The sequence below is a fragment of the Xenopus tropicalis genome, chromosome 2, assembly GCF_000004195.4.
Source record: "Xenopus tropicalis strain Nigerian chromosome 2, UCB_Xtro_10.0, whole genome shotgun sequence".
Lineage (NCBI taxonomy): Eukaryota > Metazoa > Chordata > Amphibia > Anura > Pipidae > Xenopus > Xenopus tropicalis.
Genome location: NC_030678.2, coordinates 20830426 through 20855823, shown reverse-complemented (window position 1 = coordinate 20855823; position 25398 = coordinate 20830426). Strand labels below are relative to the sequence as shown.

At 38.7% G+C, this 25398-nt stretch overlaps 1 protein-coding gene across 2 annotated transcripts in view; it reads left to right on the top strand.

The window, feature by feature from the left end:
- Window positions 1-25034, top strand: part of epha6 (EPH receptor A6) — a 479518-nt gene extending 454484 nt beyond the window's left edge. Inside the window, exons 14-17 of one of the 2 annotated variants that reach the window (XM_018091417.2) lie at window positions 8897-9046; window positions 17457-17650; window positions 21277-21426; window positions 23379-25034. In XM_018091417.2, the coding sequence (XP_017946906.2) occupies window positions 8897-9046; window positions 17457-17650; window positions 21277-21426; window positions 23379-23493 (609 nt within the window). In that variant the 3' untranslated portion in view covers window positions 23494-25034. The remainder of the gene's footprint in view (window positions 1-8896; window positions 9047-17456; window positions 17651-21276; window positions 21427-23378) is intronic. The other variant, XM_031896584.1, reaches the window with a different exon arrangement.
- Window positions 25035-25398: the final 364 nt, after the last annotated feature.

Genomic DNA, 25398 nt, shown 5'->3' with positions numbered 1-25398 from the left:
TTTTGCTAAATCTGCCCCTAAATGCGCTCTTCCCCTTTTCACCAGATTGGCATAAAGTTCTATTTCTCATTCATATGATCATTTCTGTAACTAAAGTCTTGCAGTTGTGAAATGGTGCATGCTTATTATTAATAACATGTGCTGAATGCCCAGAGATATATTATACAGTTCACTAGAAGCCAAATTGTGCATTGCTGAATGAAATTATGGATGAGCCATTTTATCACAATTACCATTAAAATTAATTACCGCTCGCTTCCTGTCATATGACTGAATCACTCAGTTCCCATAGATAGAGAAGAAGCCATACAACCTTTGGTTATGTGTTTAACACCTGTGCCGCTGCATTTACTCAATATATACCCAAATGTGGGGTTCTACTATACTGAATAACGAGACATTAAAATAAGGAAAACAATGTCAACAGCGCTGTCCAAAGAAGGAAGAAATAGAGCAAGTAGTTACCCAGGTGCTTAGCAGTAAAGCAACAATCAATGAAGTTATTAGCGGGCAGCTTAGAAGCTGGAATTAGTGCGGCTTTATGGTTATAATTGTTGCACCGCAACATTTTTTTTGCCTGAAACGAAACAAGTTTTGCATTTAAGGAAAACTAAAAACAACTGCTGCACATTAGGGGGCAACTTTCATAATTTTTTTCTGCAATTTGAGTTTTTTTTGCATTACAAATCATGAATATGAATAACATGGCTTGTTTAAATGTACATGTAGAATTTTTTCATCTAAAAGCTTGCATGGTCATGTAGAAGTCAAAAGGAGCTGTTCTAGGTAACTTTTTTTTTTTTTTTTTTTTAAATGAGCGCTCACTCCAGGATCCAATAGTCGTGGTTAAAAGAGAAGAAGCTTTATTTCACATAAATCCTGATAGTTTCCTGCCAGGCAAATGTTCTTCTTCACATAAGTTATGAAGAAGAGGAGCACTCTAAGCATGTTAACATTAAGACTGGTGCTTAATTTTCCTTTTAGGAGCAAAACTCAGACACATTATACCCCCAAAGCAATGTAGAACTTCATAAAAATATATAGCATAAAAGAGCCCATATGTGAAGCCCTCCTTTATCTAAATAAACCATTTTCATAAAAACATACATTTTTAGTAGTATGTGCTATTGGGTAATCCTAAATAGAAAATTGCCATTTTAAGAATTAAGGGCCGCCCCCTGGGATCATAGGATTCACAGTGCACACAAACAAGCCAAGGCACACATACATGCTAGTCCCCATCAGCCAATGAATGGGCAGAGTTCTGCCTTTTGCTCCCACACTACTTCCTGTTACAGTTAGAGCTGCATTATTTCCTGTCAACTGATCTCTGAGGGAGCACACAGCCCATCACTAAATGGTGGCTCAAGGGAAACTATGTAAAAGGACAATATTTACTGATATATATATATATTCCAGTTTGGCAATATTCTTTAATAGGTCACTTAAGATAATATAAATTATCTGTTGGTTAAGTATTCATTCTGGGGGTATAGTTTTCCTTTAAAGTGGACCTGTCACCCAGACATAAAAAGCTCTATAATAAAAGCCCTTTTCAAATTAAACATGTAACCCAAATTCATTTTTTTATTAACACAGCTATACCCATTATATAAGCATTTAAAAGTACCAGCTGACAATAATATATTGCCTGACCCGCCTTTATGCCTTAGACAGAGAGGTGGGGCAGACAGTTACTTTCACTTTCAATTCGGGACTTCTTAGATGTCACTGCTCTCCTCACATTGCCCCTCCCTTCCCACCATCTAATTGTGTAACCGGTGCATGGATATGGGCATCAGGTCCCCCCATACTGGCACAGAAATGAGATTTTAGCAGCTTGCCTTAATAACAGTGTCCACAAAATGGCCCCTGCCTGTTTTCTGCAATTGTGAATTCCAAGGCTGAAGGAAATAAGTTTCAAATAATTTATATAGTGTAACTGAAGTTTATTTTGCTTGACAAACACAATAGAAAACAATTTGTAATTATTTCTTAGGGTGACAGGTCCCCTTTAAGCTTAATATCATAAACATTGAATTTGACTTTGGTTTATAAAGCACTGACCTTTCACAGGGTAACCTGCCTGTTGTTTGTTGCTCATTTACTAAATTAAAATGTTATCAGAAATTATACACATCATTATACTCAGCAGTATAATCGGGGGTAGGGGGGCCCAGGTTCATCACCCTGCGTCTTTGTGAAATCATGAAAGTTGGATTTACAAACAGAATATCCTCCAGAGAAAATCAAAAAAGGATTTTTGGTTCATCATCAGCTCAGCCTTACCCGTTTCATGCTGTTGTTAGCACGTATTCATAGGCTAAGTATAGTGCAAAACGTGTAAGGCCGAGTGATGAACCTTCAATAAACCTATTAAACAAGCCTGTTTCCTGGGGGATATTCTGTTTGTGATTTCAGATTGCTCATTATTTACCCCTGCAGCCAACCCCATGCTTTGCCTGTCGCCTCTTACCTGTTTTACTGACCTCTTGGTGACTGTCATATTCCCCAGTAACAGCATTGAAGAATCTTAATCATTTCCTTATTATAGGTTCCTTTTTGTTAATATTTTATACATTTCCTTTCTACATTTTAAAGGAAAAAATAAACTTTTTTCCAGTACAGAAAGTTACTATTTGAATTATTCCCAAGCAGAATCAAGAACCAATTAGCAGATTTTTAATTGAATAAAGGTTACATGAACATGTGCAAAAAAATAAAAAAGCATCAGTGAAATTCTGCATATCTGTGTGTCATTCATTCAGTACCAAAGTTTGTATATTCTCAGAATAATTTGTCTGTTAAAGGAGAAGGAAAGATAAAAACTAAGTAAGCTTTATCAGAAAGGTCTATGTAAATACAACCATAAGCACTCACAGAAAGTCCTCTATCAAAAGAACCACAGGATTTCTTGTCTTTTTTTTGTAAACATGATATTCCAGTGTCTGACTTCCTCTCTCAGAAACATCCTTAATTCCGAGGCTGTGCAGTTCTCTCCTCTCTCCCCTCTCCTGCTCCAACCTCCCACCAGAATGCTAAGAACTCCCTCCCCCCTCCCTTAGGAATGTGTGATCTCAGCTATAATGGCTAGAGACTGCAGGAAGGAAGCTACTTAAAATGGCAGCTGCTATCTTAAGCAAACAGAGAAAGCTTCTAAAGCTGTTTACTCAGGTATGGTAATGGTTGCTGCAGAATAAATATATTGTTCTAGGTGGCACTAATGTGGCAAATCTATAGGCAGAAAAATGCCAAAATGACTTTCCTTCTCATTTAATTGCAACAAGTTACACACCCTCACAGGCCTGGATTGTCTAAACTGTACCCAACCAGAACCCATGACCCACCACTCTCCCTGCATTGGTTGGCTTCCTACACCCAATACACTTATGGTTCTGGTACCCGCTGGAATTACAAATTACGCTCTATAACTCCAGATAGCAAAGAAACAGATTACAAAATGAAACAGGGGAGGATTGATTGTTGCTGTAACTTTATGTGCCCTTATATTGCCAGATGTCATCATGTCATGTGTCATTTTGGTTGATTGAATTTGACAGTCATTCTCTGGCTTAGCCTCATTCGAGAATATAAAGCAAATACATGTCACGAAGACTAAGGAAACATGAACAAGCTATCAGCAGACGTCAGTCATCCCCCCATACAGACTTTATACTATAGTCCTTACTACCCAAATTGTTTTTTCTGCAATGAAAATGACCTATATCCCATCCATGTGCTATTTCTCCAGGATGCATCTCTATATACATAGATGGGCAAAACCTTTCATCATCTAGCTCCTGTTAGTGCTGGGCACCATTGTTTGATAATGATCTGTCCTCATATCTATGTGGCTTCTTAACCATAGGGCTTTATTTTAGTTGACTGGAACCTTGCAATATATTTTTATAGAGATATACATTTGGGGGTGTTGTTTTTAAAGCATGGTGGAAGCTGTTGTCTAGCAACATCAGGGTTCTTTCTATTTTTAAAGCAATATTTCTCAATTAAGCCTTTTCCCAGCTCTTCAGCTCTTCAGGGACAGTGATAACAAGTAAAATGTAAAAATAATTCTCCCATCTGAATAAATGTGGCTCCATGTTCCACATCCATGGAACTGAAACTGTTAGCATTAAACACAGTTTTCCTGTTATGGAAAAGCTACACAGAACTATGTCCTCTCTACTGATGCTTGATTTTAATATCATAAAGCTAAAATCACACAGTAATCTCTCCATGTCATATCGACAGTCTCATTGTGCTTGCATAAAACCAAAATTCCCATGTGACGTATGTACAGATTCCATAAGATGCTAGATCATCTAAAGCCTTGATTCAATTAGGATAATGACATTCATAATAGAAAAATTGATGCCATTAAATGTTTTTAGTAACCTTTTACACTGATAATTACTACGATAAGTCTCAAGCGATTGTTACTTTACTTTTACATTAAGGCTTAAATGTGTATATTCAGTACCTATATGGGTTTAGAGAAGGGCTGTATGAACCAGAGGCTTATTACTAGTAATTGCTTGTGTCTGTCTTATAAGGCAAGAGCAGAACAATTATAGTGATAATGGCACAATAAGTGCAAGGTGGAACACCGCATCAGTGATAGAGTTCTCCTGCCAAAAGCCTAAAATAAATACTAAATTATCCCATTTTTATTAAAAATTATCACCAAAAGGGCAAGACTTCCCCCAAAAAATAATCCATTCTGGAACCCTCCCTTAGCTACTACATAGAAAAATCATAACATATAAAAAAGGCTTAAACTACAGGGAGTTTTCCTACTACAATAATTGTTTTACAGATTGCCAGAAACCTAAGGAAAATATATATAAGTATCTCTATAGATACTATCTCGTCTAACTAACATACACTCACATGGGAAAAAGAGCTGAATCCAGTAGGTAACATATTAGCAATGCACACAGCCATTAAACAAAGGTCTCAAAATCTTTCTTATGAAAATAACATACTTTTAAATCAATAAGCCAACCTGTGCATCTATATCATCCAGAATTACTTTGTTCAGTACCACGACATGGCAATCTTTATAATATATTAGTCCAGCTATACAAATTTCATAATTGCATAATTCAAAGTGTGCAATTCCAGACACAAATCACCATATTTTTTACTCTCCAGTGCAGCATTGTTTTGATAATTGCAGACATGCTGCAAATCAGGAATCCCCAACCTTTTGGTAGCCTCTATGTGGACTGACAGCCTACAGGAAACTCTATTTGGCAGTACAACTATTTTTTTATACAACCAAAACTTGCTTTCAGTCAAGGAATTTAAAAATAACTACCTGCTCTGAGGCCATTGGGAGCAACATCCAAAGGGTTTGGGAGCAACATGTTGCTCATGAACCACTGTTTGGGGATCACTGCATCATGTCTGCTGGAATTGCGCCCAATGTATTCAGCCACCAATTGGATGCAGCTGCATGTAGAGTTGGAGTCTCATCTCTTCTGAAGCATGTATTTAAAATTACATTTGCATCTAATAGACTAAGCACAAGTCTTTTGGGTCTATTGGTGCAACCAACTCTGGGAACCCAGACGAAGAACCTCCAGGGTCCACCAGTGTCAGTAGGTGCAGAGGCACACCATCCAATAGAAGAGGCATGATGTACACATTGAAAGCCATGCAAAAGTGCGGGAGTGTGTTTTAGTACCTTAATGAACTGGGTCAATATGCACTCTCTATTGCATCCATTTTAAAGCAGCACACTTTTGAGTGAGTTAATAAATTATCCGTAGTGTTTCTGGATATAAAGCTATGTTGTTGAAAATACAGCAGCAAGACTGGACCTCAGCCTAACCCACCCAACTGCATCCTCCTCGTAGATGTGTATACTGTATATGGCAACAGTCCTATACATGTCCTAACATTGCTTAATTGATGGGTCAGGACCATAAACTATACTTTATTCACATACTTGGTCTCCCATTGCCCTATATTCACATGGCCACTCGTCATCTTAAAAGGATATCTCATCTGCACAACTGCCCATCTGTCATACTTCACTGGTCTGTCTAACCTTTCAAACAAGCCTTTCAAAACAAGCCTATTGGGTTTATTCAAGATTTAAATGATTTTTAGCAGACTTAAGGTATGGAGATTCAAATCACAGAAAGATCCCTTATACGGAAAACCCCAGGTCACGAGCATTCTGGATAACAGGTCCCATTCTTGTATAGCAAAACCAATGGGGAAAATAAAGCACATAGGGTTGTTCCAGCCAATAAAGGAACAGGTACAAAACTGGTTGGCTCAATATCATACACCCACGTATGGTGGGGAAGCCAAGATCACTAGGAGGCAGAGTAGCCTTTCTACTAATTATAATTTGCTTTTATTCAGGGTTTATGCCACAAGACCCCCAATGCTAGCATCCCCCCCCCCCCTCGGGTTGATGTAAGTGGTGGAATATACACGCGTTGCTTTGCTATTTTATTTGTACGTTTCTTTGTGAGCAGCTGGGAATCTGCTTAGCAAAATAATTCCTCCCAACAGATGGGCATCAACTCTGTCTGGCTTTTTTTATCAACTATTCTGCAAATATTTCATACAAATAAAATTCTCTAGTCAAACATTTCCAGTCGTTAAATAAAATGTTGTTAAAGAGACAGGATTGAACATAATTGTGGAATCAAAAAACCTTTACTTTCTTTCCTACCTCAGAGGTTATTGCCTGGCCAAATCCAGCATTCCTCTGACCAATCTGATGTCAATGTGGCGCTGTTTCTATAATAGTCATATTAACACATGAACAGAGGAAGAAGGTGATTTTTGCCTTTGTGTGAGCTAATTAGACATTTATACACAGACTTATTTACCGTATCCTAGGGATAGTCTACCCCAGAACCATGTGAACACATGGAAGTAAAAATACAGGGACAATTTTATCTGGAAACCCATAATCCAGAAAGTTCAGAATTACAGAAAGGCCATCTCCCATAGACTCCATTTTAACCAAATAATTCACATTTTTAAAAATGATTCCTTTTTCTCTGTAATAATAAAACAGTACCTGTACTTGATCCCAACTAAGATACAATTACCCCTTATTGGGGGCAGAACAGTCCTATTGGGTTTATTTAATGGTTAAATTTTTTCTTTTTCTCTGTAATAATAAAACGGTACCTGTACTTGATCCCAACTGAGATATAATTACCCCTTATTGGGGGCAGAACAGCCCTATTGGGTTTATTTAATGGTTAAATGATTCCCTTTTCTTTGTAATAATAAAACAGTACCTGTACTTGATCCCAACTAAGATATAATTACCCCTTATTGGGGGCAGAACAGCCCTATTGGGTTTATTTCATGGTTAAATGATTCCCTTTTCTCTGTAATAATAAAACAGTACCTGTACTTGATCCCAACTAAGATATAATTACCCCTTATTGGGGGCAGAACAGCCCTATTGGGTTTATTTAATGGTTAATTGATTCCCTTTTCTCTGTAATAATAAAACAGTACCTGTACTTGATCCCAACTAAGATATGATTAATCCTTATTGGAGCCAAAACAATCCTATTGGGTTTAATAACGGTTTAAATAATTTTTTTAGGGTAGAAGATCTGAATTACAGAAAGACCCCTTATCCGGAAAACCCCAGGTCCTGAGCATTCTGGATAACAGGTCCCATACCTGTATTACCTGGTACTATTGTGTAATATTATGTGTGAACATGATGGGAACCTTAGATTGCAAGCTCCAATGGGGTATGCTGTATAATATCTGTAAAGCACTAAAGAACACGTTAAAAAAAAGGATAATAATATCAATAAATAAACATTCATTATCTAGAGACACAGTTTAAATCTAAAAACTATATTAACTTCACGTTACATATAATGACAAGGACAATTCATTCCATGACATTTGATTTAAAGCCCTTATTAATGATGGCCCAAGCCATTCCAAGCTATTACCCAAGGCATATGATACTTGTATCCTCATTAAGGAGGAAGCTTGAGATCCTTGTGGAATTTATCATTACATTATATTCAGAATTAATTCAGCATTGTCTGGAATCAAAGGGCAGAAAGACTGTGTATTGCTGGGGTGTTGGAGCAATGCTTTCGGCTCATTATTGTTTTGAAGGGCTGGGTAGCTGTATGAAAAAATACATATACAGTATATGGTTGTTACTGGGGGCAGGTTCTGTTCAGTAGAGAAATGACAGATTTGATGAATCCACTCCTGCGCTCCTATCATTTAGAAATCGCTTTAAATAGCAAGCGAACACTTTGCATATTTTGGACATGTTCTCCAGTCAGTCTGAAACAGAACAAAGAAACCCAGGGAATTCATTACAATTACAGATTAGCATTATAACTACGGTGGGACATAAGTCTCAGACTGAGGCCTCGGATTATCTTTATCTGAAATCAGTTTATTTCTCCCAAAACCTAGGGAGCCATAAAAGCCCAGATTTGACACATATAACATTTTATCATGGTTATAGTATAATTCATAAAGCCAGCCTTATCCATGTATAAGTTTGGTTAGGCCTTACTGCTCAGTGGTCTAAGTACAGTATGTATGGCTATTCCGATAACCTGTTATGTTAACCTATTGAATCACAGGCTGTACATATGGATTATGTCTGCCATTAAGTTACCACGGCATGTGGATGGGATATTTAGCAAATCGCAAGTGAGAGGAGTCACAGCTCCCTGTGTAACTTGCAATTATACAGTATCTACTAATGCAGGCTATTGATTTGCCCAACAAATTGGCTAAATTGACAAATCTGACCTTTCACTCATGAGAGTCAATTTTGAAATTACACCACAGTTGACCCTGGTATGGCTTCCGTAAGGTTGTTGCCAAATTACTGCTTTTTTAATACTGTGATTTTCATTTTCAGGGTGGCAAGATTCCCATACGATGGACAGCTCCCGAAGCAATAGCTTTCCGCAAGTTTTCTTCTGCCAGCGATGCCTGGAGTTATGGCATTGTTATGTGGGAAGTGATGTCATATGGAGAAAGACCCTACTGGGAGATGTCAAACCAAGATGTAAGTATTGCAGGCCACAGCAGTGGTTTGGAAAATGCTCTTAGTACAAGTTGATCCAGGGACTGGTTCGGTTGGCATCTTGGAGTCAGGAAGGAATTTTTTCCCCCTCTGCGGCAAATTAGAGAGGCTTCAGATGGGGTTTTTTGCCTTCCTCTGGATCAACTAGCAGTTAGGCAAGTTATATATAGGCATTATGGTTGTACGTGATGGACGTATGTCTTTTTTCAACCTAACTTACTATGTTTCTATGTTACTATGTACACTCCTATGAAGTCAACAGCTTGCTAGTAATCTTTGGAAGGTGTATCTGGTGTTCCTTCAGATAATAGTTTGACTTAGTTTGTCATATGACAGTGGGATCATTTTTTTTTTGCAATTTCACCTTAGACTGACATTGCTATAAACAGTTCCAATATGTTAAATGTTTTTCAAACAGTAGTGACATTAAGTATGTATGTAACTGCAAATTTGCAGGGGCAATTTTTGGCAAAGAGGCTATTCTGAGTCTTACAGACCAGCCATATGCCTTACCCTTAAATCATCCCTACACTCTGACTAAAGCTACTTGAACTGTCATTTAGGCAAAATCACAGCCTTGTCTCAAGAGGAGGCTGTCACTCTTTTGAGTTGAGGTCCTTTGTGCTCCAGCCATAGTTCATGGACCACATGTACCCATTATTGCATGATCTTGAGCAGGGGTCCCCAACCTTTCTTACTCGTGAGCCACATGTAAAAAGACTTGGAGAGCAACACAAGCACCATAAAAGTTCATGGAGGAGCCAAATAAGGGCTAAGATTGGCTATTAGGGGCCTCTATGCACACTATCAGCTTACAGGGGGCTTTATTTGGTAGGAAATCTTGTTTTTATTCAACCAAAACTTGCCCCCAAGTCAGGAATTCAAAAATAACTACCTGGTTTGGGGGCACTGAGAGCAACATCCAAGGGGTTGGTGACATGTTGCCCCCGAGCCACTGGTTGGGGATCACTGATCTTAAGCATTAATTTTCTCATTATTAATAACAGATAGCTGAGGAATGTTGCTTATCAAAAGGTTAACTGGAGATTGAAGTGCTCATTTATTATTGCCCCAGATTGGAGTACAAGGGCATTAAGGGATACAATATTTTGCCCCTAGCAGTCCAAGCACAGAGCACTGTATAGATCAAAGCTCTCTAACTCTTTGCGCTCAAACTAAGAGCCGTTTTGAGTGCAACATTAGAGTTGGCTACAGATGCACAACCAAAGGTATTTATGGATGTTTTACTTTATTACAATGCTCAGCACGTTTATTCATTCTTTGTATTCAAGCGGCCGTTCTTGTATTTACATTATTTTTATTACAACAATATATACCAGCAAATTATTTTGCAGCCGTCCCAAGATGACATATTAATATGAAAATTCATACAAATTAATTTTTTAAAAAAAGGAAAAGCACATAATGGCTGAGGGGTCATAAATATAAATGTTATATTTCATTACAAAACTAAAAAAATAAAAAAGCATAAGTACATTAATTACATATTGTTGCATTTTTCCTGAAATGTAATAAAATATTTTAGAATGAGATGAAAGTCAAAGAAAGTTTAAGCTGACGGTTATTCACAGCCATGCGGGAACAGTAGTGATGGGGGGCTGGAAAAACAAACCATGTTTCAAATCCAGCTACTTACATCCCCGTCAGGACTGAAACTAATTTTAAATTTAAACCCAATCTGAACCATCACATAATACAGCCCTGAGGATGAACAAGAATGTTAAATGAACAAAGGGCCACTCTCGCAGTTGTCCATAAATTGACTTAGTACAGTTCAATCCCACCACCCACTCAGTCCCACACAGATCTACCTACAACTTGACACAGGCATCACTGTTGTATAGACCTGTTCATCACTATAGGACAGAAGCAAGTACAGGTAATGGACATGTTATCCAAAATGCTTGGGACCTGGGGTTTTCCAGATAAGGGGTCTTTCCATAATTCAGATCTCCTACCTTAAAATATTTAAACAGTAATTAAACCCAATAGGATTGTTTTGCCTCCAATAAGGATTCATTATACCTTAGTTGGGATCAAGTACAGGTACTGTTTTCTTATTACAGAGAAAAGGGAATCATTTAACCATTAAATAAACCCAATAGTGCTGTTCTTCCCCCAATAAGGGGTAATTATATCTTAGTTGGGATCAAGTACAGGTACTGTTTTATTATTACAGAGAAAAGGGAATCATTTAACCATGAAATAAACCCAATAGGGCTGTTCTGCCCCAATAAGGGGTAATTATATCTAAGTTGGGATCAAGTACAGGTACTGTTTTATTATTACAGAGAAAAGGGAATCATTTAACCATTAAATAAACCCAATAGGACTGTTCTGCCCCCAATAAGGGGTAATTATATCTTAGTTGGGATCAAGTACAGGTACTGTTTTATTATTACAGAGAAAAGGGAATCATTTAACCATTAAATAAACCCAATAAGGCTGTTCTGCCCCCAATAAGGGGTATTTATATCTTAGTTGGGATCAAGTACAAGGTTCTGTTTTATTATTACAGAGAAAAAGGAAACCATTTTTAAAAATGGGAATTATTTGATTACAATGGAGTCTGTGGGAGATAGGCTTTCTGTAATTCAGAACTTTCTGGACAATGGGTTTCCAGAATAAAGGGTCCGATACCTGTAATAGCAAGTAATGTTTAGTAATGTAATAGTAAGTAATGTTTGCACAGCAAACCTTATTTATTCTAATTCCAGAACTTTGGGTTTGGACTGTGATTTTAAAGTAGACTTTTGCATCATAACCTAAAGCAAAGCTAAAATTCAAACTCTAAAGTTTGTGCCAAACAGATCATCAAACCATATGAAATAATGAAAAATAATCCAGCAATATTTTTGGGGGGTGAACTCACCAAGTAGCATAGGGGGCCTAGGTACACATGCCCCAGACTGTCAGCTTAGGGGACGTATGTCCAAACAAATCTCTTGAAAAAGGCTGGCACAAAAACTGGACCACTGAAAATAACGTGGTGCAGTTCAACATATTTTAATTAAAGAAAGAGCATCTCAAACATAAATAGCCTGATGTGTTTCGTGCCAAAAAAGAGGGCACTTATTCATAGGCTCGCTGGCTTATGTACCTGCCTGGCAATAACCCTCACCTGCATGTAGTCATATTTAGGTAGCCCAATTCAAAACCAGAATGACATTTTTGTTTGCTTGCAACTCAGTCTGTAAGCAAAGTTTTACAGCAGGCTTATGTGCAGGGGCTATACCCAATCAACTTAACCTCCTACCACAAAAAAGCCAATTAAATCTCTCTTATCACAGGAGCAAGCAATCACCACTAGTGTTCCCTGCACAACTCTACCTTGGGAATTGTTGAGCACTCTGCTATTTCTGAATATGATGTATGTGCCAATCATTACCTCCGTGTAATACAAAAGTTCACCCCGGCGCATTTATCATTTGGAACACTACTCAAAAAATCTTCTTTTCAGTTTGTTAGCCATGAATATATAAATTAATAGGAGCTTTAAAACTGAGGGGGAGAAAAGAACAGCTAATGGGTTTCAAACAATACTTAAGTAATTGCCTAGGAAAACTGAACAAAGAGAATATCAGATGATGTGTGCATCTCCCAAGGGTAAGCGCAGATCCAAAATGGGAATGTCACCGCATTGTTCAAGACGCTCGAAGAAAAATCTTTAACGATTTCTACACAATTTATTCATCAGAGGCATATTTTTATTGCTGCTAAAAACTAACATGAATGCCTCCAAAGGGAGAGCGGCGCAGCATGTACATTGTTATAGAGATAATGGCATTACTTAGTAAATGAACTATGAGCTGTACTAGTCAATGGCACTGTTACATGAGAATGTTGTTTCTTTATATTTATTTGATTACAGAATAAAACACAGTAAGTTTCTTTATAATATCACCATCAAAGATCGATGGATATCATTAGCTTTCAATGTGAAGCTTGGTTATTATACTGGGGATTACATTCACTGCAAAGTTCAACAACTGGACCTCACAGTGATGTTGTTTTTTCATAACAAACTAATAATGAGATAGGAAGGTACTCTTGTGTTTTAATACTTCCAGCCCTGATAGGATTATATAAACTCACAAGTAGATCAACTCCAGAAACATATAGGAGATCAATATGTATAAAAAATGGGTGGAACTAGACCTGTCTGCAAATTGGAGTTAGAAAAGATGTTTCCCCCCTTATGGAATAAATTAGCAGAAGATATAGGGGTTTGTTTGTTATTGGCTTCCACTGACTCAAGAAGCTAAACAGAAATAATAATGGGGAACAGTGGAAATTACTTTAACATTTCTTTTTTTCAACTTTAATAATTTCGTTACTTTGAGGGAGTAACTGGATAACATAAAAAGTTTACTCCAGGCGTCATATCCCACCAGAACAAATCAGCAGATAACATATACCGGTCTGTGAAGGTTTGCTAAACTGGATAAAGGGGGCTCTTCAATGACCAAAAAATCAGGCACTTTGTGGGGGATTTTTTATTTTAAAACAGCTATGCCTATTAGGGCAATGACAGATGGGATGTTTTATCTCCTGGCCATCAGCAGGGGACAAAATATTTCCCGTTTACTCTCCACCTGCTATCATGCGAATCGCCACTACGGAAACATTTTCACACAACTTCTTTCCGAAGTTGCCTGAAGTTTCGCCACAAGGGTTTTGGCAACTGTGCCAACTTGCATGTTAGTCAGTGGAGAGGAAACAAGGGATGTTTTGTCGCCCACTGTAGCTGAGATTAATCACGGGGGACAAAGCGTCCTGTCTGTATATGCCCTTAGACAATACTGCTCATTTAGGCAGACGCAACTGTGGTTGTGCAAATATGAATGCAAGTTGTTGTGCACATTGACACCATTCTTCAAAGGTACTTGTGTCAAGAGATGCTCTTTTCTCTTTCCTATAGTTGTGCTCAGGGCCAATGTATATTCTCCATCTACTCTTCCAATCCTGCACAAGTGCCTTTTATGCAGGGGAACCCTGAAGCGTATTCCAGAGTTTCTTTTGTGAACTCAGTGGGGTACATCTATTAAAGTACGACAGGTCCGAATACAAAAAATGTGTATTTTTTTAAAAGATTACAAATTTCGCGTATTTTCTGCGATATCTTCGTTAATTTGCACAACTTTTTCGTACTTTGCAACAATTTGCGCGACAAAATCGTATATGTCGCACCGAGTATGTAAGTTTTGCATTCACTCGAGCTTCGGTATCGTGACTTTCCTTGGGCCGGGTTGGAGCTGCAGAGTGCCATTGAGCCCTATGGGAGACTTTCCTTGGGCCAGGTTGGAGCTGCAGAGTGCCATTGAGCCCTATGGGTGACTTTCCTTGGGCCGGGTTGGAGCTGCAGAGTGCCATTGAGCCCTATGGGAGACTTTCCTTGGGCCGGGTTGGAGCTGCAGAGTGCCATTGAGCCCTATGGGAGACTTTCCTTGGGCCGGGTTGGAGCTGCAGAGTGCCATTGAGCCCTATGGGAGACTTTCCTTGGGCCGGGTTGGAGTTGCAGAGTGCCATTGAGCCCTATGGGAGGCTTTCCTTGGGCCGGGTTGGAGCTGCAGAGTGCCATTGAGTCCTATGGGAGGCTTCCAAAATCATGCACTGAAGTTTCAAAGTCAGAAAGGTTTACGATCGTTTGGATAATTTCATGACTATCGGATTGCCATTCGCAAGCGATCGTTTCAATACGAAAATTTCGGATCATAAGTACAAAATATTCGTATTCAAACAAACAGAATTTTTGTGACTTTTGCAAACATCAGAAACTATCTGATTTCATGATTCGGATTCGTACTTTAAAGGGAAACGAAAGGTAAAGTCACTTGGGGGTGCCAAAATGTTAGGCACCCCCAAGTGACTTTAACCGCTTACCTCGTACCCCGGGCTGGTGCCCCTGTTGGGAGAAAACAGCACCAGCCCGGGGCACCTGGAGCGCAGCGCTTCCGTGTTCTGGCTTCCTCTTCCTGAATGCCAGCGGTGGGCGCATGCGCAGTAGAGTGAAAAGCCGACTTTAATGTTTAAGTTCGGCTTTTCTCTCTACTGCGCATGCGCGCGCAGCGAAACAAGAGGAAGGAAGCGCCTGCAGCTACCCCGGGCTGGTGCTGTTCCCTCCTCACAGGGGCACCAGCCCGGGGTAAAAGGTAGGTGGTCAAAGTCACTTGGGGGTGCCTAACATTTTGGCACCCCCAAGTGACTTTGACTTTCTTTTCCCTTTAAACAAAACTTGCAGCCTCAGTTGTGTTTGTTTTGATTCATCAGATGTAATCACAGCTGGAAATTATGCTGGAATTTTGGGGAAAACACTTCAACCTGGGATATTAGCATCCAAAATGACAGTTTGCACACTTTGTAAGCCCTTAAATCTTTTATAAAATTGAGACCCTCTATTTATGTCCTGTAAAGAAACAGATTGTCAAGTACTGGACATTCCTTTTCATGTTCATGTCTATGCACATATCCCTGAGGCTCAGGCCTCGAAAATATGATGTTTTGATTCCACAGGTATCAATAGATATAATAAAAGCTTTAGCCTTGCCACTACTTTCTATTGGATTTGAATTGTTGAATAAATTGTGCCAGAAGGTTCACTGGGGTAGCCCAAGCAGCAGGCCATCAGAGTAGAAGGTGCACAGATCAGATATTAACAGAGCCATCTCCAGGAATAGCCATTGGCTGTGTACATACCTACTCACTCACTTTCATCTGGGAGACCACAACTTCTTTCCTGAGCTATTAGCAGCACAGCATGAAGAATTCCACACTGACTAAAGCATTTGATTAAAGCATAATCAACTAAGACATGCTCTATGTGTTTCCTATGCTGCTCGCCAGGTTCTAATTTAACATATTAGTCATATGCTTCATAAATTATCTACAACCCTTAGTCTTTTGTAGACTTATAAATAACTGTTCTCGCAGCAGGGAGAAATTTGCCATAGGAATAAAAATGGAAATTTTTGTACATTATTAAAATTGTCAACTGTTATTAACAGGAATATGGGGTAATGTAAGCTTTCAACAGAACAAATGTATGCAATATCTTTTGTATTTAACTTGGTAAACCTATAGCACCACATCCACCAGTAGAAAAAAAAGACTATTGCATTATGCAATTAAAGTAATGGTTGCATCAGGTCTACTTAAGGTCCCCATACACGGGCCGATTGTAGCTGCCGATATTGGTCCCTTGGACCAATTCAGCAGCTAATCGGCCCGTGTATGGGCACTACCGACGGGCCTGCCCGACCGATATCTGGCCTGAAATCGGGCAGATCTCGATCGGGCAGGTTAGAAAATCTAGTCGGATAGGGGACCGCATTGGCTCGTTGATGCGGTCCCCTGACCGACTTTTCCTATACCCACCGTTATAATTCGATCATTTGGCCCCAGGGCCAAACGATCGAATTACCCTGGATACTGCCGATATCGCCCACCTGTAGGTTCTTTATAGTTTGCAGTGGTTAGGGTTAAGGTCTTTAGCAATAGATTACAGTGTGTAAAGGGCACTTTTCAGACGAATATCATCATATTTTTTGCCCAAAATGCAGTGTTTTTTCCCAGAATTCCAGCATTATTGCAACTATTGCATAAAAACAAATGCAACTGGCCGTGCACGTTAAAAATTGCATCACTGTGTGATTCTTGTGGTACTAATCTGCTACACCTATTAGCATAACCAGCTGTAAGTATTGTGGAATTATTGCCATATTCAGGGTGACAGTTGCTCCAGGGTTCACCGGCGGTAATAAGTGCACTTGCGCACAATTTAGTGGAAAAGGGAGAATGACGCACAATGGTGCTAAGCTCACTATATGTAACTGCAAGGAGCATTCAAATACACTAAATGTGATTGTTGTGAAATACTACAGCCGAAAAGAAGCCGTCCATACTGCAGGAAGGCATACTCAGTGGGACCAATGGTAAATTTATAGGAAAGGAATAGAAATTAATAGGTACTTACAGCGACTCATTAGGTTAAATGTGGGGTCTTGTGTATGGAATCACACCTGGAGGTAGCAAGGCTGGTAAAAAAGAGTTTTATATGTAACTGCATAACTTATGAGAGTTGTACATGAAATGTATCAGGCAGGATGTGTAAATAAAGTGTTTCTGATTCCACATACTGTCTGGAGTGCTGGACTTACATTTTAGTGGAAGATAAACAGAATCTACCAAACAAGTGGTTTTGGGAAGTGGTGGTGGGGTTGGAACCTACTGTATATTACCTTATAGCTATCCCCATGTGTTTACATTGTGTTCCCTCACTAATTAAATTGAGGCTAGAAATATCATGGAAACCAGACAAAGATGGGTCCCTTGTTTACTGTATATGTGTCTCATGTGTTTATTTTTCAATCAGGTCATTCTGTCTATAGAAGAAGGTTATCGGCTTCCTGCACCCATGGGCTGCCCAGTTTCACTCCATCAGCTAATGCTTCATTGTTGGCAAAAAGACAGGAATATTCGGCCCAAGTTTTCAGATATCGTTGGCTTCCTGGACAAACTGATCCGCAATCCCAGTGCTCTGCACATCCTTGTGGAAGATATCCTGGGGTAAGGCTGGTGGGATATTTTGAATTACTGAATATATGGTACACTGCCCTTAAAAGGAGCTGCTTGCTGCGATGGAATGGGGTTTAAGGCAAACAAAGCCACAATAATAACAGGAAGCAGTATATAGTTTTTAGCTATATAGCTTTAACTTTCCATAAAAGTATAAAAAACTATGGTTTAGCCACTACTAGATTATTCACCCAACTCTAATCTATATAAAGGGTCATTTATGACTGCACATTTTTTGATGTAACATTATTACCCTCTAGCTATAGAGAAGTCTACATGTGGTACCCAAAAGATCTTTAGGTGGCCATACCCTGCCCGACTGTAGCTGTCCCTTAGACCGATTTGGCAGCTTATCGGCCAGTGTAGGGGCACCAACGACGGGCCTGCCCGACTGATATCTGGCCTGAAATCGGGCAGATTTCGATCGGGCAGGTTAAAAAATTTGGTCGGATGGGGGTCTGCATCGACTTGTTGATGCGGTCCCCGAACCAATTGCACCTATTACAGGCATTCTAATTCAATCATTTGTCCCCAGGCCAAAAAACCAAATTAGCCTGAATTTACCCTATATCCCCCACCTGTAGGTGGGGATATCAGGAGGAGATCAGCTCGCTTTGCAACCTTGGCAGGCGAGCGAATCTGTACGTGTATGGCCACATTATGTATGTATGTATGTATAACTTTATTTATAAAGCGCCACAAGGGTACAATCTTACAAAATACAAAATTACACACAGGGAGGACAATTGTGTATATATATATATATATATAAATACAAAGGGAGTAAGTGCCATGTGGTATGAGACACAGTAGGAAAGAGGTCCCTGCCCCATAGAGCTTCCAATCTAAGTGGTTGGGTAACGTACAGGCACAAATTGGAAGGTAAGAGTGCACTAGGTATGGGCATTTGCCCTTAAGCGCAGGACTGGGCAAAATAATGTTTTAGTGCTCCAGAAGGTAACAGCTGAGCTTTTTCTTAGAGAGAGTGGGTGAGTGTTCCCTACGGAGGGATTCAGGGATAGAGTTCCAGAGGTAAGGAGCAGCATGATAGAAAGACTACAAACACACTTAAGGACTACCCCTGGTAGTCTACAGAATGTACCTTATAGAGAAGTGCTGCCAGATAGTTTTAATTGCACTTATAATCAATACTGATTTGACTGCTTGTTTTAATTGTGCACAGTGGTAATTACCAGACTGGAAATAGAATGGGACTTTTTACTTGGCATGTTGGTGACTGTTTGAGCATCAGTTCTGAATCTCACTCATGGCCAATACATTTTTCTCATGTTTAAGAGACTCTGCCACCCAATAAATATTTCAACAGAGTTTAGAATCCCACTATGAATCCTCAATTCTCCAATGTAAAGGGGGACACAACCAATGAGATGTGCCAGCAATCAAATGGGTCCACTGGGAGCAAAGCATTGCAGTTGTAGCACTAGAGATCCTAAGGGATTACTAGAGGCAACCTGCAGGAATTTGGAATATACTAACTATTTTATATATTATTATATTCAGTGCTGGTAAGCATAGGTAAACTGTCTTGATTTCATTTTGCTGAACAGACCAGAAGCTTCATCTCCCGTGCTGGTAACATATTTACCCTGCTATAGTAAATGTCAGTTCTATTTTTACAGTTGTGGATGTCAGTTTAAAAATGTTCATTTCCATTCACCCACTGCCACATTTAATGTTAGCCTGGCAGATATAATGCTAGCACAGCAAATGTAATGTTAGCTTGCAGAGCTGAAATTACCTCACACTACACTCCTATGAATAAGCCTGTTATTTAAATTAAAGTTCAATAAGAGACCTCACAGATTGTATTAGTGGTTGCACATGATTAAGGGCTTTTACTTAATATTTCTCTTTTATGCAGCTCCAATAAAAGTGCGCTGTGTAGGCCCCGTACAATTTTCTATTTATGGGCATTAATAGATTGTAATAAAATTGAATAAATAACTACAGTAGCTGTGGGTGTCTTAAAAAAAAGAACTGGCACTAAATCAGAACGGTCAATAAGCCCTTTCCTAATTACACAGCAATTAAAACGTTTTTAACAGATAAGGGCATTTTTTTACATTTACTATTATTGGCAATGATTTTCCTTATTCAAAAATGCTCGAGAAATTTTTCCCCCCATAAAAAAAATTACTATAAGAATTAATTGCGGGAAGTTATTAGAGACAAAAGTTTTTTTTCATTTTCTAATGCTTTGGTCCACTGAATAAAACAAGGAAATACTCAAACCTTTGGCCTTTTATGTAATAAATTTACAGGAAAAACACCATTGTAAATTTCAAATTAGCAGGGGAAAACCTCAACCTTTGATAAATCTGCCCCATGCTATACAAAATATTGTTTTTATTCCACTGGCCCCTCTTGAAATTAATGGCAAACAATCTCTGCATTCCCATACCCAACACATTTTTTAAAGACAAAGTATTTTGTTTCTACTATGTGCCAAAATCTATTCTAGGGACCACTGTGATGCCCACAACTCTGAAATTAGACTAGACCAGGGGTCCTCAAACTTTTTAAATAGGGGGCCAATTCATGGTCTCTCAGACTTTTGGGGGGCCGGACAATAGTCCTCAAACTACAGCCCCCCCCCCGCTGCATCCACAAACTATGGCCCACTCCAGCTCCCTGCTACGTTGCCAAACTACAGTCCGCTCCTGCGTCCTCTGTCCCCCTGCTCCCCGCTGCATCCTCCCGCTCCCCGTTGCATCCTCCCACTCCCTGCTGCGATGAGGCTGACAGGTATAGGACCCATTATCCAGAATGCTTGGGACCAAGGGTTTTCTGGATAAGGGGTCTTTCTGTAATTTAGATCCTCACACCTTAAGTCTACTAAAAAATCAATAAATTATTAATTAAACCCAATAGGCTTGTTCTGCATCCAATAAGGGGTAATTATATCTTAGTTGGGATCAAGTACAGGTACTGTTTTATTATTACAGAGAAAAGGGAATCATTTAACCATTAAATAAACCCAATAGGACTGTTCTGCCCCAATAAGGGGTAATTATATCTTAGTTGGGATCAAGTACAGGTACTGTTTTATTATTACAGAGAAAAGGGAATCATTTAACCATTAAATAAACCCAATAGGGCTGTTCTGCCCCCAATAAGGGGTAATTATATCTTAGTTGGGATCAAGTACAGGTACTGTTTTATTATTACAGAGAAAAGGGAACCATTTAACCATTAAATAAACCCAATAGGGCTGTTCTGCCCCAATAAGGGGTAATTATATCTTAGGTGGGATCAAGTACAAGGTACTGTTTTATTATTACAGAGAAAGGGGAATCATTTAACCATGAAATAAACCCAATAGGGCTGTTGATGAGGTTGAGGATGAGGTTATGTCTTGCTTTATTATTTCGTATTATACTTGGAGATGTTATGAACTCCAAATGGATCAATTTGCATTGTGTAATGGTTGGACTGTGCAAATGGAGGTGCAGGTCACTATGAGTTGGACATATGGTTTTGTAGAAATATGTATAAAAGAGACAAAGGATAAGGATGATTATAGTCAACTGACATCTTATTGACTCTACTCATTTCCATATGATGGATTCTTCTAATTGCACCCTTTTTCTTTGCAGAATGCCCGAATCCCCAGGTGATGCACCAGAATACCATTTTGTAGTCACAGTAAGCGAGTGGCTTGAATCCATAAAGATGGGTCAGTACGCCCATAATTTCATGGCTTCAGGGTTCACAACGTTGGACATGGTTTCGAGAATGACCATCGAGTAAGTACTTAATTTGTAAGGTAAATCATTTCTGGTATATCCACAAAGAAAAGGACTAATCTGTAGTATAACAATATATATTAAGCTTTAGCTTTTTACACACAGGGAGGCAGAGTTATGAATTTTCATATTTCTACATTTTTTTAAAAATCATGAGTGTGGAAAATAATTATGATTAAACTCTATCAAGTTTTTTCACAATCATGATTTTCTTTTCTCGATTTCTATCATTTTAACAAAAAAGCTGAAAATGCTGTGGAATAAAAACTGGATTGTAACAAAATCACATTGTTTATTTCATTTTTAAAAATGTGATTGTTTAAAAAAACAAAAAATGTAATAGCTCGAATGTTGAAAAAATACACTGACTTCTACAGAAGCTTGTCTAGTTTTAGTTTTTTTTTTATTTACATTTTTTTGATAAATCTGAGAAATTTTAATTTGAACTGAAATAGAGTTTTTGCAGAGATTTTCTTGAAATCCAGAAAAAACCACAATCCTAAATTTTAATAACTTTGCCCCTTAAGGTTGTTCCAGCCATGCATTTCCTGGGCATTGGCAGTCAAACTTCTATGTGCCCTATTCTTTGAGGTTAAATCATTTTATATATTACATAGTTATATCATGTGTCATCTTTAAGAAAAGACCATAGTCCATTGTGTTTAACCCCCCTAAATGAACCCTAGTGAACATAAATATATAGACACATACTTATACTAACCTATCTATACACTGACATATATAAACTAAATATACCAACAGTGTCGGACTGGGACCCCAGGGGCCCACAAGAAAACCTTAGACCATGGGCCCACTTTCCAAACTATTTTTCCTCCTTTTTTCATCCAGCCTCTTTATTCTCCTAGTCTCTTTTATTTACATGCTAGCATCTATTCTTCCATCTATTTCTCCTCTTTGTTCCCATTCAGAAATAGGGAATGACCATGAAGTAAGCCAAATGGTCAGGAGCAGGAGGGCCCACTGACACCTGGGCCCACCGGGAGTTTTCCTGGTATGCTGGTGGGCCAGTCCGACACTGTATACAAATACCTATACTAAATTGGCTGTAGATCTGAAGATCACAATAGCCTTGGATTTCATCCAAGCCACTCTGAAAGGAGAAGGAAAGTCATTTTGGCATTTTACTGCCAATAGATTCGCCACATTAGTGCCACCTTGAACGCTATATTTATTCAGCAGAAAGCTTTACTATACCTGAGTAACAGCCCTAGAAACTCCCTGATAGCAGCTGCCATTTTAGCTTGGTCTTGGTAGCTTCCTGCTGCAGTTATAGCCATTGGTAGCTCAGATCACACATTCCTAAGGATGGGGGAAGTGAGTTCTTATGCATTCTTATGGGAGGGAGGATCAGGAGAAGGGAGGGAGAGAGGGAGAAAACTGAGCAGACTCAAGCCCCGAACCTGAAGGAGCCCTAAAAGAGAGGAAGTCTGATACCGCAGAACATGTTCCCAAAAAAGGAGACAAGAAATCATGTGTTTCTTTTGATGGAGGAATCTGCCATCACAACTTTACTGCCCTCACTGTGAAGAACCACAAATAAAATTTCAGGGGAGGACTCTAGTTTATTTGGTTTATGTAGGTTTAATAAGGTGGGCAGAAGGGTAAGGGACCTGGTTTCTGTATTGTAGAAATGGGCTGGTGTTTTTGGTCCACGTATCATCATTTATCAGTTTGGTGGAAATAGCAATAAGTGTTCCATCTGCCATCGCCAAAAAGTCACGTAAAAAGTTTCCACATATGACTAAAATGCATATTATCACGTTATGTGAAGCAGCACAGAGTTAGCTATTGATGTGAATTTGAGCATTATAATTCTACTGGATAGGTTTCGGGGATGACTCTCCAAATTCACACAATAAGAAAGAATTGTTATCTGTTTTGTCTGTTACTTTATGGAAGTAGTCATGTGTGCATATTCATTTGTTCCCTAGTGACATAAGAAGAATTGGCATCACACTCATTGGGCACCAGAGAAGAATAGTGACCAGCATACAGACTTTACGACTACAGATTATGCATATACAGGAAAAAGGATTCCATGTATGAACTTAGTAGAAACAACTGTTTTGTGCCTCAGCATTTCTTTAACAGAAGATATTCTTATGCCTCATTTGGGACTTTCCCCCATCTCTAGATGATCAAACTCCTTATAAAAAGAGAGAGAGAAGAAAATGCTTCCAGAGTGGGGATTTTAAAACAAAACTCAGAAATCTAAAACTGACATATTATCCTGGGCCCTACTGCAGACCGACTGCTTCCTGGTGATGAATGACAAAGAATGGATGGACTGGTTTGATAGTTTATAGTTGGCATTGGACTCAACTGGGGTAACTCTAGCTTCCTGTTTGAGTATCTCCTGGAAGACATGGTGAAGACTGTTGACTTACCTTTGCTACATGGTTTACCGTTTACACTATAAAATGTGCAATTTAGAATAAGGATGCAAATATAAAACAATATAGCTGAACTAACCAGCTAGCCCAAAACACAAGTTGATCTTATCCATACGTCAAGGTTCAGAGAATGGCGGAACAACAAGGTGACTTTCCAGGCATAAGTGATGGTTTGATGTAGTAAGCTTGTGTGTGTGACTATTTCAGATGAAACAAGTGTACTTCCTAAAGGCCCAGGACTAAATTATACCTGTAATGCTCTATATTCTTGTACTTTTACAGTTTAGAATCTGAAAAAAAATGTCTTCTAGTGTTTTTATTAAATCTCTGCCTCTTAAAACCCTTCCATAGAAAGTATTGGGGGGATGGTGTAGCCCTGCAGGTAGGATGTGCAGGTAATAATTGCTGGTCCTTTGTTTTCTAGGATATTTAAAAGCACACAGAAAAATAGATAAGCAAATATCATATGTATATGTGTTTCAGTATTAAGTCTTCTTAATGATTACATATAAAAATATTTATATTAAGCTTAAAAAATATTTGTTTCCTTTCCGTGCATAATGGCATAACGTGCCTTTTTATAGGGTCTTCTATTTAACAAAATTGCTGCTTCTCGGAGGCCCGGTCCGTACTGATTCCAGTTTATTTTACTTTTTTTTTCATTGCTGAGACTGGTTTCTTTTATTCTGTCTGCATTACTCTATGTCAGAGAACAGGCAGAATGTGGTTGTAGGTACAGAAGACTCAAGCTAGAGTAAAGGGAACCCAAGCAATGCATGAAGTCTAGAGACTCCATCTGAGGATGATTATATAGATCACTGATGATCAGCCTGAAGCCCTCTAGCTGTTATTTAACTATAACTGAACTACAAGTCACCATGATATAAACAGCTAACAATTGTTACACAGTATAAATGAGTTCTTTCAACTACATTTCCCCACTTGGGGTCCCTTATATACATCATGCATCTACTTTTTTAAAAAAAATTAACAGAGCCTAGGGGATCGCCACTTTATGAGTTAAAATCAGTCCCACAACCATGTCTCAACCTAGTAATTAGTTGGACTTTGGTCCAATCCAAACCAACTCAAAAATATAGGAGGTGTCCTACAAAGAATAGATACAGGTATGGGATCCCTTATCCAGAAAGTTCTGAATTATGGAAAGGCCATCTCCCATAAACTCCATTATAAGCAAATAATTCTAATTTTTAAAAATGATTTTCTTTTTCTCTTTAATAATAAAACAGTACCTGTACTTGATCCCAACTAAGATATAATTACCCCTTATTGGGGGCAGAACAGCCCTATTGGGTTTATTTAATGGTTAAATGATTCCCTTTTCTCTGTAATAATAAAACAGTACCTGTACTTGATCCCAACTAAGATATAATTAATCCTTATTGGAGGCAAAACAAGCCTATTGGGTTTATTCAATATTTAAATGATTTTTAGCAGACTTACGTTATGGAGATCCAAATTACAGAAAGATCCCTTATCCGGAAAATCCCAGGTCCCGAGCATTCTGGATAACAGGTCCCATACCTGTACCATGTTC